The 19,577-nt window shown below is 36.7% G+C and overlaps 1 protein-coding gene across 3 annotated transcripts; it reads left to right on the forward strand.

The window, feature by feature from the left end:
* Positions 1–2,342: 2,342 nt before the first annotated feature.
* LOC119075375 (glycerol-3-phosphate acyltransferase 3) lies at positions 2,343–15,760 on the forward strand. 3 transcript variants are annotated; one of them, XM_037181805.1, is made up of 6 exons: positions 2,343–2,738; positions 10,505–10,816; positions 11,618–11,866; positions 12,028–12,264; positions 14,986–15,242; positions 15,308–15,760. In XM_037181805.1, exons 1-6 carry the CDS (start codon positions 2,598–2,600, stop codon positions 15,603–15,605), a joined length of 1,494 nt encoding a protein of 497 aa, XP_037037700.1. In that variant the 5' UTR covers positions 2,343–2,597; the 3' UTR covers positions 15,606–15,760. The 3 variants fall into 3 exon arrangements, with proteins under 3 accessions (XP_037037700.1, XP_037037701.1, XP_037037702.1); XM_037181806.1 differs by lacking the exon at positions 12,028–12,264 and adding an exon at positions 12,680–12,916; XM_037181807.1 differs by lacking the exon at positions 12,028–12,264.
* The last annotated feature ends 3,817 nt before the right edge of the window (positions 15,761–19,577 follow it).

Consider the following 19,577-nt stretch of genomic DNA (forward strand, 5'->3'; position numbering starts at 1 on the left):
ATTAAATTCGGTTTTTAAAATGGGAAAAATGGGATATTCACAATGGAAAAGATTTCATGTTTTCTCAATGGAAACTATTCATGTGAACAATCTTTTCATTGCTTCTACTTATGTTGTATCCCTCGTAAGAAAATACATAAAACTGAAACTGTTGCATTCATAACAAAAAAATTGAATGAGGAAAACGTATAACTTCAGGCGTAAAAATATTGTCGAACTGTACAGTCATTGTGAACTCACCATCAACGATGCAATAGGTATTTGAAAGACAGAGTTTATAGTTTCTACACACGTACTGTCTACCTAAATATAAGAATAATTAACGATATTATATGGTTCGGTTAATGACATGGAACCATGTGAATATGTCGACGGTTTTCTATCTTTAAATTTTGCCCGACCAAAAACTGTAAGGGAACTCCAGGAAGGCGGAAAACTTTCCAGATTGGTTGGGCACCTCGTTGCGTTCTTTAGTCCGAAAATTTTTAGAATATGAAGTGTCCTGGTGCAATCACATAAAAGTTAGGTGTCCACCTATTTAAAACCTTTTGTTTCTCAAGATTCGAAATGCTATCAGATTTTTGAACTACGAGTAGCTGAAAATAAGACAAGAGAGACTTGGCAACATATCCAGCTAGTAATCTTCCTCTTTTCTCGTACTGACGTTCTGGTAAATAAATCTGGATCAAGTTTGGCAAATCTCACTAAGTTTCTCTATAAGCGAAACATTTCCTTTGTTAGAAAAACGAAGGAGAGAATCGAGGTTCGTGTATGAGTCTGTCTGTGAAAAGTGAGTGAAATGGGCATTGAAATCTTTCGATTTTGCTTTCTCAAGAAAATTTTTCTTTCTAAATAGTGGGTTTACAGACTTCCCTCCCCCGCTACTCTCGAAAACTGACTGGATGTCAGTTTGGCACCTGAACTTTGACAACCACAATAGATTTCTCCTTAATCAGGAAATTGGTGCGAGTGTTTTCCATTTCCATTGAAGAAACCAAAAATTGGAAATGTGTACAAACTCGTAGGATCTTTTCCGAAAAAGTGGAGGGCGGGAATGAAATGCGAACTCGATGTTGAGTGTTTTGTATAGAAATTAAATGTTTTCCTTTGTCAGTTTTTGAGTTGTTTGGAAAACACTCTACATCGAGTTCGCTCCGCATTCCAAAATTATGAAGATGTCAAACAAAATGTATGGACGCGATCACGGCAGAATAAAGTAAACGTTTCAAAAATGAATCGCTCGTGCCTGGTTTATTTTCTTCTGCCGTGACGCGAGATTCCTAGCCTCGTGTATGAATGTCGCATTGTGGGAGATTCTTCTTTTCACTACAAAAATTCCTAGCAGCCAAAGTGTTAGTTGTCAAAGTTAAGTAAATTTCATTAAATTAGTAATTAGTAATCCCTTGTAAATTCGTAATTGACACCAATAGTCACTATAGATCATTGTCAATGTCGTTTGAGACGTCAAATAAGCGCTGTCATTTTCACAAAGCTAACAACAATATTAAAAAAATTTATATGAAGCTGTCATTGTTTGAGGTTAGCTTTGTGAAATTGACAACTTATTTGACACTATTTTAGAGAGAAGTACCGCTTTTTGACACTGATCTATATACATATAAAGCTTTCAAAAATGGCAAACGTATCGCGATATATTCATAAAATCTGTTACTTCTTTGGCTTTGGTTTGTTTTTTTTTACAAAAATCTTTTACTTCATTTGTATTGTTATAAAGTACGTTCGGCTATATAATGAGGCACCAGTCAGAGCTAAAGCCTTATTTTTGTCATCGATGTCGATAACAGATGACTCTCTCAAAGAATACGATTCGACTTGAAGCAGGCGATCTGTGTGACCTCCTGAAAGTTACAGTTAAGTATACAACTAGCTGGTGAAGTGAAATTCTCATACAATTTTTCATGCGAGCTGAAAATTTTGACTCATGGTCCATACATTTTGTGTCAAAATTTCATTCCACCGGCTAGTTATATTGGGAAAGAACAGATGAAGGGAAAAAATCATCTCGGATGCAAGTTGCACGGCTCACCTTTGGCTCTACTTGCACCTTCTCGTACTCGGTACGAGATTTGGCCATTTTTCGTTTCGAGATGACAATGTAATATATATAGTTAGTGCGTGACATCATGTTTACAACTCTCATCCTCCTTCGCCACTTTCCATACTCCAAAATCGAAATCTTTCTGTTTTCATTACAAATAAATGAAAAATTATTTTCAAAATTTTGCGCGCATATTTTTCGTACAAGTGTCTGTCAAAACGTGCATCAGTCAACCCCATTTTTTATTTTACGTAAACGTATCAAACGTATCGACGAATTGTCATTCTATTACTAGTTGAACAAAATACAGACAGCGCAGTAGGCAAGTGAAATCCATGAAGTTTATTCAGAGAAACACAGAAAAATGTCGAATTTTAATCGGAAATTCTGAGTTATTAATGCTGGATTGTAGTGAATGATATTAAAGTGACACAGACAGTATACATAGTGGAACAGTGAAAAATCGGCATTTCAAAGAAACGGTCGCTTTTGTGTGTTGTTGTGTGATATTCCAAACAGTGCAAGGATCGTCGATACAATGTCCTTTTTCGCTGCTATATTCGACTCTCTACTAATCACTCCGATACTTACTATTTTAAGTATAATCTTTTTGGCATCGCTGGGCAAATCATTTGGCGTACGTCGGTTTTACATCAAAGTTTTGCTGAAAATATTCGAGGTAAATAAGTGCAATTTTGAACATGAATTTCTAAATCGAATTTTAATCGGAAAATAACACACACGAGTCTCTGTTATCTGTGCTCGCATCATGATCCGCTTTTTCCTCTATATATTGAGTTTTTCAAATTTTGTTTTTTTTTGTTTCTCTAATTTACCTTAATCAAGTTCAATGTGACTGTTCACGATGATAATTTTAAATTGATTAGATTTTGATAAATTTCGAAACGAAAAATTGATGTTCGTTTTGCGTAATCACTTGGAATATTGTTGCTTTGCAATAATATTTCAGCGCAGACTGTACAACTAGCTGTAAAACATATTTAACTGGCTTTTCAAGCACCTGGAGCGTCTCTGATATTCATTCGGATTTGATAGATTTCTGAATGAGTTGCAATTGATGCTCAGTCTCATGCGAAGAAAAAAGAAAACTTTAACCAAAAACGTATTCTACAATGCCAACCAGTCAATTCATACGCTCCATATGAAAACACATTGCACGATGTACGTATATATATATATCCGTCACATCCATATATATACACACTGACGACCTATCCTAATAAAATGACTGAACCGCGCCACAAGATATATAGGGGTGAGAGTCTGTCCGACTGAATAAATATTATGTGTGTCATGTCATATACACGCATCTTGTGGGTCTGGTTGACATGTTATTACGAATACATTATGAATCCAAAAAAATGATTCATCATTCGTCTATTACGACGATGAAATGCATTTGTGAAATTTCAATAAATTGCGTCTTATGTTAGTGATGTCGATCGTCAATCGGTTTCTCCTTAGTGAAAGTTTGCTAACAATTTTTGCAAAAGCACGACAGAGTAAAGTAGACAAGGCAGGAGCGGTTCATTTTTAAAACGTCAAATAAGTGACTCAAATGCTCTAGAACACTGTCAAAAATTGAATTAACTTTATTCGCGAAAAATAAGGCTTCAGGTCCCTAGTTCAATCAAGCGCTCCTCCATGGTTTATTTTACTCTGCCGTGTTTAAGAGGTTCCGAGCGTACGCTGAAATTGTAGCCTACATTTCTGCGTTTCGAAATTTTTGATCGCTGATATCTTTTAACAGGAGCCCTTTTTGAAAAATGTACGACCACATTTTCGAGTAAAAATATGTCAGCTTTGAATAAAAAATAAAATTGTCTGTGAAAGTTTCATGTGCTTTGAGAAAACTGTACCGATGCCCCAAATTTGCATCAAAGGTACACTTTTCTCAAAGCACATGGAACTTTCACAGACAATTTTATTTTTTATTCAAAGCTGACATATTTTTACTCGAAAATGTGGTCGTACATTTTTCAAAAAGGGCTCCCGTTAAAAGATATCAGCGATCAAAAATTTCGAAACGCAGAAATGTAGGCTACAATTTCAGCGTACGCTCGGAAGCTCTTAAGACCAAGTATACAGTCAGCAGGTGAAATGTAATTTTGACATAAAATATATGGGTCATCTGTCAAAAATTTTCAGTTCGCGTTGGATAATGTACTAGACTTTCATTTCATAATTCGTGAAAAATGTCTGAAAAATGCTCGAAAAATAGACCAACGCAAAATGATTGAAGATTGAAGTATATGAACCATCTGTCAAATTTATTTTACACAAAATGTGAACCTGATGTAAACGCTCGCTTTTCAGACGTATTTCATGCATTTTGCTTCGAAGGTGAAACAAACTTCGAAAAAGAGGCCAGTATTTGGACTTTCCCTGTTTACTCCCGTAACTTTTTTGATAGACCCGGGATATCCCCGAGTTTTCATGACTTCGGGACTTTTTTAACGTTAGATGGGCGGAGGTAATGCCATTCAGACGGTCGGTCTAGCACATTAGTTCGATGCTCTTTTTTTTAAACTAGCCGTTTTACTATGGTAAAACACGCACGGAAGCCTCTGTTTGGGCCCATTGTGCTATGGTTTTGTTAGTGTGATTGCTGTTTGTACTAGCAATGTAGTTTGAGATGTCCTTTGGATGAGGATTGTCTTACCTGACGATATAATTGCCTAAGTACTTTAGCCTTTTCATGATGAAAGTTGGGCAGTGACAGATTTATTGTTCGGTTGTGTCAGTGTGATGGCCACACAGATCGCATCCTGGGTCCTTTCGTTTTCCAATTGCAATTTTGTTGTTTTTGATAGAAAGCGAGCGATGGTGTTTATATCGAACTTTCGTGCCACCGCACATCTGATCCGGTAATATATGGCATTACCTCCGCCCATTATATACCTTGACCTTTTCTTAACTTTCCGTGACGTCACTTTCAGTGACTTTTCTTTACTTTTTGTGATTTTTCGTGACTCCGTATTTTTCCGGAACTTAACTTTCTTTGACTTTTCGACCTTCCGGTTCGATTTGTGACTTTTTCTGACACTAGGCCAAGACTTTCCGGAGCTGTTTGCTTCGTTTTGCTAGGCCCATGATCTGTGCACATACTAGCCCTAAATAAACTAACCGGCGCACATATCTAATCATAATGAATCAAAATCAGAACTGAGACGGTGGAGTGATTTTGGCTTCGAAATCTACTGAAGTATAAGTCTCAAGACCCTCTGTTGGAATTTTTTTTTCGTAAAATGTCAGGATTTGACACATTTCCAAGCTTATATAGCTTCTTAAGGTGGCAGCAAATATGGAGAAGCAAATGGGAATGAATAGAACTTTCGAGTGAAGCGTCAATAAGCAATTTCTATGGAATTTCGTCAGTGTTGAAATAGGCTCCCAACATTCATTACGCTCACCAAATTCACCCGATAGTTGGCTCCGGTAATTTATATGATCTGTTGAAGCTTTTCATTATACCTTCCTTCATGGATTACATTCTTTGTCATAAGAGAGTCATTGTTCCTAATTTATACAAATGATAGTCTACCGACTTCAGTGTTTTCGCTTGGCAGCGCATTATACCTCCAAACTCTGTATGAACTTAACTGTGAAACGCTTTGCTGACTCTCAAATATGAGAATTGTGTACACGTACAATTTACTCTCTACACTATTAACCTACACATTTGACATTGTGAATTTTCTATTCGGAATAATAATTTCTAAATCAATTTAAATCAACGTTTGCATATCGTTTTGCATAGTATAAGAAGAATAAAAAAAATGGTTTTATTAATAGCAAACGGAGTTAAGTTCAAAACAATTGATAAAAGTTCTCTGTCGTAAATCAATTTTCTCGTAAACGTTAAGATATTCGCGACATTTATGACTGTAAGGAACACGTAGACTTATGCACTGCACGATAAAAAACTACCTGGGAAACTGGGGTCATTAAAGTAGTACACACGTTCTCACATCGCTTTTTAACTTAAAGATCAATTGAGGAAGATCATATTTAAGACCTTCGATAGTTCTACGTCGGAAACATAATCAAATCTCACAATAAAAATGAAAAATTTAATTGAGTCAGCTGTATAAACACAAGTTGTTCAGAAGATTACCTATCATATCTCTACCTCTAAACGTCGCACTGAATTGTGAGATTTAATCAAGCAAATTTGTACGGTTCTCAACTGTGTGGTTGCTTCTATTCTTCTACGTTTAGAATATCGCTTTTCGGATGGATTGAGCAGGGGAAATGCATAATGAATGCTGAGTCATTATTGTTTCAAGGTTCCGGAAACTAAACTCATTACAAATGTCTTCCTTGCAAGAGAACTTTCACATCTACTTCCTGTCCATCTACTACCTGTAAGAAATCATTGGTTCGTCCCTCACCGTTTACGATATAATCTTCATTGCACATATCTCACACTTGTCCTGGACTTGCGTCAATTGTTTCATAGTTGTTCTCACGCAAATGACAAGATGAAGCAATGCAATCGTTAGAGATCCGATGCCATAGCCATTGGAGTCGTTTACAAACGTCATTTTACAGATTTTTCGACACCTTCCCCTTCTCTTGTCACGCGAAAAGTGTCAAAATTAACCCAGATGTGTAAGAACAGTTAAGTTTTCTCAAGCAACCCCTTCTTCCAACTGCATGGCGTTATTTGACAACAGTCCCATTTTACTATTTTGTTAAGTCAGTTTAAGTGGAATGAAATTCGAGAAAATGAAAGGATGAATCATTAGCAGTCGACTAACTATTTATGTTGACATTCAGCGCCGACAGTATGTTGAAACTTGAAATGTTACTTTAGACCCGAATTACTTATCGGATTAGTCGACACGATACTTTGACCGAGTAAATTTATGATTTTCGTTACCTTATCATTCCGTCATTGAATTGAAAGTACACTTGACGAACTGTGTACTCATTTCGAGTTTTGATAATGTCTGCGGTCTCATTTTCTCAATTGAATTCAATTAATGAGAAAATTTGAAATTTACTTTCAAATTCAAGGTGAGACTGTGGTCAGTCACGTTACACAAATTCAGAACAGAATTTGCTGAACGCCTTCGACAGAACATTAAAAATGCAAACAATGCCAGTGACTAACAGTGTACGATTGCGTCATTGTCTGTTGAAAGAAATGTAATTTTCATTTATGCACAAATTCACATTAAATCCAACCAGTCGACAAAAACAAAACCCGATTTCAGTTTTAATTCACCGATAACGATTACACACAGAAATCGTCGTTGACAATAAACGCAAACAATGAATGTTGTGAGCATTTTTATGTGGTGTTGTTAGACGAAAATGTGAAACTGAAAGCAGTAGGTACCTGTCTATCAAATGGATCAGCGAGATTACATGCTTTTCGGGTCCAATGTATTCTTGTTTTGGAAGATGATCTATTAAACAATGTATTTAACTACAATCAACGTACAAAGGTACAAAGGGTAAGACACGCGCCGGTGTCTGCTTGCCAAAAAGCGAAAAAAGGAGTCAAGAGGTCAGACACTTAGTTCATGATTCGACCTTCGTTCATTTTTTTCTCGATTATCTGCTTCACGTTACTGTGCTATTATTCCTTCCGGTTGGAATTGAGAAATTTGTTGTTCACGTTTAAATAATTTTTAATGGAAATCTTTTCGAAAAATATTCACTTGTTCACCACAGAGGGGAAAAAAGTTGTAAATTCCATTTTGAGGTAACAATTCACACTAAAAATCCAATTTTTTCTCGAGGTAAACATATACTTTTCACAAGAAAGGCTTTCGAAGTTTAAGATGGGGAAATTGCATTTTCTCTGGTGACTTGTAGCCCTCTCTTCGCTCTCTTTTTTCCCTCGTTACTGTGTTTTTATATGTGCGGTGTGACTAACCTTTGTTTCTCCACTCAAATAGCTATGAGAATGTGATGTTCCGTTGACACTTCGTCTGATGACAGTTCGTGGTAGAAAATTTATATTTTCTCCCTTCTTATTTTGACAGTGCAGAAATAGTTATTTACATGAGAAAAGCTAAAAAGTTAAAAAGTAGAGTTTTCGCGTGAATTTTTTTGATCTGAGGTGAAGCCGAATTCCATTAACACATGAAAATTAGACTTTTATACTTTTATCCCGAGTTTTGTAATGTAATTTTGACCCGCAAGCATGTAAATCGACATTTTCTATCCCGAACTGTCACCATTATTTTTGACAAAATTGTGTAACTGTTAACTCCAACTCGAGAGATTCGCGGCCATCGCTCCGCTCTAACCGCAATTTTCCTTTTCTTTCTTCACTGTAAACAAATAACTATTTCTAATCGCACAAAATTTACAATCTTTTTAAAATCTACCAGGATGTTCATAGTAGATTAAGTCCACTTCAGGTCGGTGTTGTAACCTTGTCATAAAAATTTGGAAGCACGGACATAATCTATTATTATGATCTACATCGTGCATGCACATGCACAACTAGCATGTGGAGAGATTAAGTGACCATCCGCATCGATTTCCAACGTAGAACGTATTTTACGTGTTTCAGCGATGTGAATGCAGTATTTGTAAGAGCAAAGCCAATGTAAATACGAGTATTTCCATTGTTAAATCGTAAACGCTTTCACTTCAGCGACAGAAGTTTGTAAATTCTATGTTTAAGAAACGAGAAACAACTAGAGTGCCATATGGTATAGTCATTATATCTCTTACTTCTGCTGTCGAAGCATCGTCTGTTGTTTGATACAAAATCTCCTAGAACATTTGTTTAATATTCATAAATTTTACTATAACCGTAGGTCTTCACTTTTTTTGTCGTTGCTGTCGATAACAGATGATTAGCCGTATCCAGCAATTTTAAGATCTAACTGCTCTGGCTTGCAGAAGTATTTTATACAAATTTTGGAAAATATTTTTGTCGTAGAAGGAATTTCATGTGAAACCTTAATGGCGCAATAAAACTTTGCTTTTTAAAAGCTATAGAAAATCGAATTTTAATAAATTTAAGTCCATGCGAGATACCCGGGAACTTTAGAAATATTGCTATTCATCGCAGCGACTGTGAATTGATATCATTGTTATGATGGCCTCATGATGTAGTGTATTTGTTATGCAGATGCAGACTAACATCAATGTTTGCCACTAATTCGGTCAAGCTGTAAATTTTTGCATTTTATTTGCTCACTTTTCAAATTATTCAAATTTTTTTTTTATGAAAACAAAATCCAAGCAAATTAATTCCGAAACAAGTTTTCAACTAATGTACACCAGCATCACAAATACCTTGCATTTAGCGCTTAAACAAAATGAAATTGAATCAAATCGTTGAAGGAAAAAAAATATGAAAATCAATTGAGATTAACTACCTTGAATGTACACAAGCACCCGATTACACAATCGTGCCGTACTTTATAAATCGTTGATGTCTGTATCTATGTCAGTATATCGAGCTATAGTATCGACTTGTGCTTAAGTGCTTAATTCGTAAGGTAATCAATTATAAGAGTTTAACACTTCGGTTTGGTGGCGAGTTGTTCAGATGTTTAAAAGTTTGTTGAGTAAGAAGCGCTAATTCAACCACTGCAACGTAAATCATTTTTGAGTGCTGAAAGTTAAATTAACTGTAAAAAAAGCAGCAAGGGGACAATTCGTTTTGTCATATAAAATTATCGAATCTTTCACTTCTTTTGCCCATTAGTACAGTAGTTCATTCATATGTGGAAAAATTTGCTTTTCTTCGGTGGGTAGAGTTGTAGAAGGCGCGTCATATAATCCCCCTTCGAAGACAAACAAATTATCCCACATTTGCTCTACAAAATCTCCTACTTAATTTGTTCCAACTTACAATTTTTGTATACAATAGACCACAGACCACATTAGTTGGAGGTGTTGGTTTTATGTTAATGTAAAATCCTCTGCTGACTGAAAATCGGCAACAGTACGAAATGATCCAGGCTCAATTTTGGTGGAATTTTCTAGTAATCGTATCGCATTGGTAACCTAAAGTTCACTCAAGCTTCACAATTTAGGTACTTGCAGTGTGTTTGGTGATGGAATTTGTGTGCATACACCTAGCCTACATTTAGGCGAGATAGCACTTACGCGACTAACGTTCCTCCGAAAGAATTTGCATTATTTGAGGCGTGGTTCTGAAATCACTTTAGTGCGTCAAACAAATCCAATCAAATTTCAGTTTCCCGCTGCGTTCTTACGAAAAAAAATAAATATTTCTTTTCGTTTGGTCGAATCAGTCGAAGCTTATCACTACACTTGTTTTGTTTATTCAGAGATTAACTCAAATTGAATTCTTATCTGAACGTATAAAATGTTCGATTAGATAACCGTTGTCCAGCACTGCCACGTGTGCTATCTAATCTCTAAACGAAAATAATCTTTTCCCATTTGACAGTATATTTACCCCCTTTTTCTCAATTCCAGTATGGCAGACAAAACATCGAAAATTTTCGAAACTCCACACGCATCAATTTTAACATCAGCGGCAGTTCGGAAAATGAATCGCTGCCACTGTCACCCCATCATGAGGACGATTGTGATCCGAATTTGAAAGAACAAACCGTCACACAGAATGGCAAATGTGTGCAGGCACAGGCGAATGGAAATGGATTGAGTGGAAATACGGTCATTAGTCGAGACACGTTGATATTGTTGCCGGAAGGGGAATCAGTTTCGAATGGAAAAATCAAACAACAAACAACCGATTCGAACGAAGTTAAAGACGACATACAGCAGGTATGGTTAACAGTATATTGCGCGCTTTTATCATCAAAAATACAACCGCGAACGGTTAGTCGATTGTCTGCTGTTTTATTTAAAATTTTGTTTTATCGGTTCATCACGAAACATCGTAACACAACTTTGAGTTTATCTTGAAGAGTGACCTATCCTTGTGCCGTCTTAACTACAAGGGGTCTTTCGATGTTTGTTTACTCAATTATTTTTTTTTTGCATTTCATGCGATAACGTTTAGGTGTCTTCGACTCTTGTTGTATCAAATGCAAAAATTTTCAAGAAATTTATTTCGATTGAGCCAATTGGTTCATTGATAGCTAGTCTGGTAGTAAATGGTTGTGGGAGATTACATTTTTATGCGTGACATTGTTCAGAGGAATTTTTATTTTGAAAGATAGTCTGGCTCCGACGAGGTTGGTTGATTGAAATCCCCCCGGCCCAAATGCTATATATGATCATCAGAAATTCAAGAATTTCAAGATCTTTCGAGGAATTCAAGAATTTACATTCTTGAAGCTCTTAAAATTCCTAAAAATCTTTGGGATCCCTTAAAGTTTCTGGATTTCTTCAAATTTACTGATATTTTTGGAATTCCTGAAATTCTTGGAGTCTCTGAAATTTTTGAAGCTCTTAAATATCCCTGAAATTCTTGAAGCTCTTAAATATCCCTGAAAAGACTGGACCGTAAATATTTCAATTGCTGTATGATGCAATCTAAGAGACCGATCAAGTCAAGCGCGGATGGATTCCACGTTCACCATTTCTTTGTTCACATTTTTCTGACTTCCTTCCATTCCACAGGACGATCAGACATTCGAATTTGATCTATCCAATTGTCTTGACTACGTCAAAGCTGGTGTGGAGGCCATCATTGAGGACGAAGTCACATCCCGATTCGAAGCGGAAGAACTAAAAAATTGGAATCTTCTCACAAGGACAAACCGATACTATGAGTTCATATCCTGGCGCCTATCGTTCATTTGGTTCTGCGGATTCTTCATTCGATACTTCGTGCTGATGCCAACACGAGTGTTTGTGTGTTTCGTTGGGGTGAGTATTTGTTTTCCATAGCCGGAATGTTCGCTGACGTGTTTGAGAGTAAAAGAACTAATCGCGTTGGACGTTGACCGCTCTGCTATTTAATTCGTTCGTATTCCAATGCGAACGAATTATCTCGTTTGGAAATATCATTTTTCCCGAATCCCATTTAGGTAGCATGGATGATTGTTACTCAAGCACTCGTTGGAATGATACCGATGGAAGAGGCCCGTCGCTATTTCAATGACATAGCATTCAAAATAGCCTTCCGCATTGTTTGTCGGTCATTGTCAGCCGTTGTGACAATCCATAACAAGGAATATCGGCCGAAGAACTGTGGATTTTGTGTGGCCAATCACACAACGCCAATCGACATTGCCATTTTGTCAACAGATTGCTCATTTTCTCTGGTGAGACTAAGTATTAAAGCGAAAAGAAAACTAAGGTCGTGTGTGCCCGTTCATGGTGAAAGTATAGTGCAGATATGTGTAGAGTTAGTTTGCTTTACTGTTTGCATTGTTTCACGGTCTAGATGTTAAGAACACAATGAATTCATGTCAAACAACCGGCGCGGCGGATAAATTATAGCCAGAGGATAGTTAACATCGGGATCAATTCGTACGTGTTATCATTGCATTGGACAATTAATATGGTCGTTCAAATGTCGGACTAACCCCTCTCACGGTTGTCAACGTTTTTCTTTCAAAAATCCCTAATCCCTTCCCGAATTGGTTGAACTCCACTCCTCTCAAACACAGACGGGTTCCATTGTATTACAATTTGATGTTGAAATTCACTCATCCAACCACACAAATCAATAATCAGGTATGGTGGCTAACACTTTGTACGGCACTAGTTGGATTTATGCCGGAAGGTGAAAATAAGCGTTGGATGGTGCAGAAAGTGTCCGTACAATGTTTCGGGGTATTATCTAGTGCACTGTCAGCCGTCATTAATTATCATGACATTGAAAATCGGCCATCCGGCAGTGGAATATGCGTAGCGAATCATACCAGTCCCATTGATGTGTTGGTATTGATGTGTGATTATTGTTATTCATTGGTGAGTAAAATCGATTTTGTGTTCTTTGTGGTGAATTCAATTTGACGTTTTTCTTTTCCTCATCGAATAACTTTGTAGCTGTGTGAATAACCCGAGTTCTGAATTCTTCTTCTTTTTTTAATTTTGTAGCATTTCTAACACATTAATAATGGTGCCCATTGTAGTAGTACATTGTAAGCATGAAGCTACTAATTTATTTTAATTTTATTTTTTGTATTTGTACGATCTATATCAATCAAAGCCCATTTACGAGAGTTAAAATTCGTGAAAATTCTTGAAATTCTCAAATGAAATTTTCGAGAATCTTCCTCAAACAAGAATTTTAATCTTCGTTAAATAGGCTCTGCATCTAAAACTGAAAACACACGAGAAATTTTGAGTTGTTGAGATCGACAATTATGCTGCTTTTTGCTTTATGCTACAACTGTCGACCTCAGTAACTTAATATTGCTCGTGTGTTTTCGATCTAATGCAATTTTCTTAGGCCGAAAACACACGAACAATTTTGCGTTGATAGGATCGGAATCTATGCTGCATTTTTCATTGTTTAGCCTATGGTGAATATCGAATTACAATGGAAAACACAGCATAATTGTCTATTCCATCTGCGCAAAATTGCTCGTGTGTTTTCAGCCTTAACGGCTTAATAATATCGCTGAAATATTTTTAATTGAAACTTTTTCCATTAGCTGCCATAACAGTTTTGTAGTCCGTAGCTTACAGCTTGTTCATAAGAATGCCATCGAGTAAATTTTTAGAGGTCAACAACAAAACGTGGAGGAGAGGTCAGGATTTCAAGTAGACTTATCAGAAAGACTAAAAAACAAAGTGCTAATGCGACAAAACTTGCTAGAAATGAATTTTATTTATTGAACAAATTATAGTTAGAAGTTCGTTAGAAGGTCTGGAAAAGCCTGTCGCCATGTCGCCAAGACTCTATACTGTTGGAGATGTAACGTCAGTCACCATTTTATTAGATCCGCGGCGACGACGCGTGGTGATATTTTTGTATAACATTCTGGTGTCACCCGCACATCTAGATTTATACGCTACATTCCCAACAGTAAAAAGTCTTGCTATAACATTTTGTGGTTCCCGAGATTCCTTTGTTTCTCGAGAACTCGGAATTGTCCTCAAGATGCGCGGTGATGACCAACTATTCGAGCAAAGTAATTGACCTCCTAGGTTAGGGTGATATTTTGTATAAAGTGCTGGTGTCAACCGCGAATTTCTTGTGGTTCTCGGAACTCTTGTGGTTGTCAAGATTACTGTGGCTCTCGAGGTTCTTGTGGTTCTTGAGGTCCCTGTGTTTCTAAAGATTCCTGTGTTTCTCGAGATTAACGTGATTCCCGAGATTCCTGTCGTTCTCAACAACTCGAGTTTTCAGTGGTTCTCTCGAACTGGAGATTGCCCAGATTCCTGTGTTTCTCTAGACAACTATGGTTCTCGAGATTCATGTGATTCTCTGACTCCATCCGTACGATTTCTCGAATGACTTAGTGATTCTCTCTATTTTGTGACACGATTTTCTGGAGTCACTTACCCCTAGAACCAGACATTAATCAAACTTAAAACAATTTACTGGGGTCCCCATGATCCTGAGCTTAGATTTAAAGAACAACAATGCATCTACCTCCAAATATGACGCTGAAATTATTCTGTTCTTCGGCATGTTTCATGTTTTACATTTGACATCCAAACAATATTTGAAATCTAACCCTCTCTTTCGTTGGCTTTTTCCAGGGACTATTTTTAAGAAAATGTTTTCTTGAATTATCCCAAATTTTCACATATTTTCCTTAGATTTTGGGAATATCTTGTAAAAATGTAAGAAAATGTTTTCCCAAAAGTAGTCCCAGATTTTTGCTTTTTTTGCCTTTATAACCTGTTATTGCTTATATAATAAGTATTTCGCTGAACTAGCTAACGCCAAATTTGTCAACTGAACCAAAGAACAGCTTTTGCTTAATTATCTTCTTTTGTTTGTTATCGAAAAGCTGGCTGGTGGAGTAACTGCAAATGATCCAATTTCATTAACTAAATTCAAATTCAATCAAATCCAAATTTAGATCGGTCAACGACACGGCGGATTTTTAGGCGTACTACAAAGGGCGTTAGCCAGAGCCTCACCGCACATTTGGTTTGAACGTGCCGAAGCAAAGGATCGACTTGCCGTAGCGCAACGTCTGCGACAACATGTATCCGATCCGACAAATCCACCGATTCTAATTTTCCCCGAAGGCACATGCATCAACAACACATCCGTGATGCAATTCAAGAAAGGCAGCTTTGAAGTGGGAGGTGTCATTTATCCCGTTGCTATCAAGTAAGTTGGCAGCACATTTTTTTTCGGTTGAAAAAATTGATTAATTTCGCCGTTCGTCACAACAGATACGATCCACGATTCGGCGATCCATTTTGGAACAGTTCCAAATACTCAATGATGCAGTACCTGTTCCTAATGATGACATCATGGGCAATTGTGTGCGATGTGTGGTATCTGCCGCCGATGTACCGTCAAGAAGGCGAATCGGCCATTGTGTTCGCGAATCGTGTCAAAAGTGTTATTGCCAAGCAGGGCGGTCTCATCGATCTGGTGTGGGATGGCAATTTGAAGCGAAACAAACCGAAAGAGTCGTGGAAGGAGAAACAACAGGAAGAGTTTAGTAAACGGTTAAAAGGTGAATAGATGGAAATGGTGGAACAAGAATGTGGGGGATGCTAGTTGGGCCGAGGAAGACTTTTTTGTAAATTATAATGAAGGGTGTACAGTTCGGACAGAGACAATAACGTGTGATAATTTTGATGGAAAGTGAAATTATTTTTGTTATAAAATAAGAGAACCAAAAAAAGGAAGAAAAAATCGGAGCAAAACGAAACAGGCAATTAAGCAAGCTAACGAGTGTAAGCGTGGTGTGTTAACTCAGTTTTAAGTGACCGGGGGCAGCTTCTTTTGTGCGGAAAGAGGACGGTAATTATTTTAAAAAATGTTTTTTTTTGTGAGTGTCATACACTGCTGTAAATATAAATTTATCTTAAAATGTAAGAACTCAAACCCAGGATGATACTATTTATTAGCTTATTACATTACAAGATAACGAGATGCCACGATTGTATATATAAAAATAATAAATAAATGTAAACGGAGTAGCAGGAGTGAGATGATGATTCAGTCAGTATGATATAATGAGAAAAAATCATTAAAAGGGATGCGCGCGTATATACTGATGATGATACAGGTACTTAACATAATAATTCCAAAGCAATTTGTATCCAAATTCTCTCTTCTTTTTTTCCGGTCGATCACAGAACGTCTAATTCACCAAAACTGATTTCTGTGTTGTAGTATTTTCGAATTTTTACTGTTGTGTAGTTACCACAAACATAAATGTTTTTTGATTTCATTTTTTACTTGGAGAAAATAAAAAATATTTATGATTATACAGATGAGCTGCGGGTGTTTTTTTGTTGTTGTCATATTTTGTCGGTGCAACGCCGTCTTTACAGTCTCACATTTGTCCTTCAAATTAAGAGCAATGAACCCTCTACAAATTTGTAGCCTACATTTTAGCGGAAATATTTCGAAACGCACAAATGTAGGCTACAATTTCAAGTCAAGTCACAAATGTAGGCTATAATTTCAGCGTACTAGTGTAACCTTTTAATGGTTTTACTTAAAAAAAAAAGATTTTGATTCAAAGAAATCATCAAAAAACGAATAATTTTCCGCACAAATTTGAGCCACAAATTTGCAGAGGGTTCATTGTTCTTAGACCAAAAATAAGTTCACAAAATACGATCCTTCCATAGAATAAAGGTAATTTTCACTTTTCTCAGAGCTGGTCAAACAACTACAACCAAATGTATTTTCTGTTGAAAGCTAACACATTCGTTGCGGTGGTACATTTTTGAAATAGGATTTAGATGGAAAGATATCATCAAAAATTAAATACGAGACACGCAAATGTAGGCTACAATTTTAGCTAAGTACCGGTGCCTCTTAAGTTATCGTAGATCTTGCGACAAACACAATGTAGACTTGAAAGACAATGGAATTTCATTGTATTGGTTCATAGATGTTCGGTATGCCGTGCTACGGTATTAACCTTTTTTCACTCCTAAGGTAATGAGAAATAGTTATTTGTTCATCGAGAGGGACGAAAACATTCGAGGATGTCACCAGAGAAAATGCAATTTCCAACTTTTTTCCTGAAGTCAACACAAAATTTTTCACAAAAAACGCTACTGAAGTTTCAGCTGATGTGAGAAAATTAGTATTTTTCGCCTGAATTGTAAAAAGGATATTGTGTTGACGCTTTGTTTGATGACAATTCGAGGGAGAAAATATTTATTTTCTCTCTTCTTGCTGTAGAGACAATAGACATTTACATGCTGTATGCTATTGATTGCATAAGGGTCGAAAATGGCTAATTACATTGCTAGTAAAAACAAGAGAATTCGTTTGGGAAATCGCAGCATGAAAATCACATTTCACATTTCGTCTGACTGTTGACCTCGGATCCGCCTCATCACACGATTTTCAGCAAATTAATTTATCCTCCGAACTGTTTTGAAAAATGGTATGACAAATTGATGTTATAACACACGGTGTGGTTGAATGGAGTTTTATTAAACATGTCGTCGCAAATTTGATATTTTTGGATATTCTTAGTCTGTATGTGACCCTGAACAACGTTCCACAAAAATTTTTGATTTTCATCCGTACAGTCCGGAGCACCCGGACCAAGGCTCCCTAGAGTGCTCTGTGGGTGCGATAGAACTGATTGGGGTTGCAATCGATAGGATATGGAATTCTAATAGTCAAAGTACAAAAAATTTATCGCATGGATGCAAGCTGGACAGGTGGCGACTCATTGAAGTTGAAAAATGACAATCTTTGAAAGGTTCTACAGGCGTGGATACTTGAGTGACAGAGGTGGTAATTAGTTGTACAAGTAGATGGACATTAGCTCTACCAATATCCAAAAAATTACTTTTTAAATATTCTACATAGTAACTTTATAGTGGTTCAAAATTTTTCTCTCATTTTTGGCCATAGTTGTGAAACTCAGCAACACCTAAGTCACACTCATGATAAATTTTCGCAGCCAAACTGCTTAATTTTGTGATGCTGTTAGTCTCAGCTTTCCAACAACACCCCACTTGCTATATCTCTGGTCAACATTGCCGTTCTATTCGTGTTAAAACTCCAAAAAATTGCCAAAAACGTAAGAAATGTCTAGTGTCTAGAACAAAGAAGAGCTAGAAACGTTGGGATTCGACTTTATTTTGGATGGGTTACTCCATAAACAGTCATAAAAACAATTTCATCCTGGAACGGGACCAATAAAATAGTTGTGTCACACGAAAAAGTTTTCGTAAATGCAAAGTGAATTTTTTATAGCGAAAATCGTCAATAACATCCCAAATATGGAACTTCCCATAATCCTTGAACCGAAATCAAGGAGAGGAGAAGTAGTGACGAAATGCACGTGCACGAAACACTGGAATTAGTATCCAAAATTATAGCAACGTATCTTTTATTGATCTAGAAATAACTTACAAAATCCCTAAAAGGCCATGCATGACTTTTCCAGGCCATATCTCGGGCTTCTGGACATGGATCAGGGCCGGCCGGCTGAAATCAGAAGTACTTGAATGTAGCTTTCGAACGACGCCACTTTTATGAAAAATAAATTGGAAATGGCCAGCGAAAATGGCCTCAAAGTTGATGAATTTTCCGGGACACTTTTTGGGAGAACCCTTATACCAGCTCCATTCCGACTCCTCAAAAAAAAAAAGTTCTTTCACGAAATATCGGCAATGAGGCATACTTACCAGAACAGAAGAAATTTTTCAAAAAAATATTATATTTTCGGAGATATTCGACTTTAAAGGTTTTCATATGAATGGCTTTTCCGGCCGGAAAAACGATTTTCCATTTTCCGGAAAAAAAATTGTTCCACAACTTTTTATGACAAACAAGATGAGACAAAGAAAATTTCTTAATAACGTTAATCGCACGGAATTACATATCGACCTGCACTATAACTATACCTGCCCTACGAATAACTATTTCTTGGAACTATTTCACTTCAAGCTTGAAATTAATTTCTCAGAACAAAATGTGTTCAACAAATACTTTCACTCATTAAGCCACCTGGAAATGAGTCATCACTTTATTGGTGACATGAGCGTTAAAACTCATTTTCCGGGGGCTTAATGAGTAATAGTCGATTTACTATACCAGGGAAGTATCGCGTATCCAGATGACTAAAGAGATCCGAGGGCTACACTTTTACTCATCATCAAAGGGTTTTCCCTAGTGAAGGAAAAGCCACATTACTCCCTAGGAAAGTAAAAAAACATACGTAATTGTTTGGAGCTTTGTATTTTGCCTTGTTTGGCTCAAACTTGGCAAAATAAAAAGGTCCAAACAAGGACTTAATCAACTATTACCAAAGAAACATAAACAGAGCCAACTGTGATTTCGTCAGCTTTCGAATATTTTCTACATTCAAGCTGGGAGCAGTGGTATGATCACGTATTAAGGAATAACGTAGGTAGAAAAACGCAAGTACGAGATCATGCATAAATAATTGCGAAGAGTTTTTCAGTGCTGCCATCAAAATTAAATCTCGAGAAATACGCACTCTGGGAA

The sequence above is a fragment of the Bradysia coprophila genome, unplaced genomic scaffold, assembly GCF_014529535.1.
Source record: "Bradysia coprophila strain Holo2 unplaced genomic scaffold, BU_Bcop_v1 contig_200, whole genome shotgun sequence".
Taxonomy (NCBI): Eukaryota; Metazoa; Arthropoda; class Insecta; order Diptera; family Sciaridae; genus Bradysia; species Bradysia coprophila.

Coding starts and splice junctions, on each gene's coding strand:
- LOC119075375 (XM_037181805.1), top strand. CDS start 2,598: ATGTCCTTTTTCGCTGCTATATTCGACTCTCTACTAATCACTCCGATA. Junction 11,867..12,027: donor TGTTTGTGTGTTTCGTTGGG/GTGAGTATTTGT, acceptor AATCCCATTTAG/GTAGCATGGATGATTGTTAC. Junction 12,265..14,985: donor CAGATTGCTCATTTTCTCTG/GTGAGACTAAGT, acceptor ATCCAAATTTAG/ATCGGTCAACGACACGGCGG.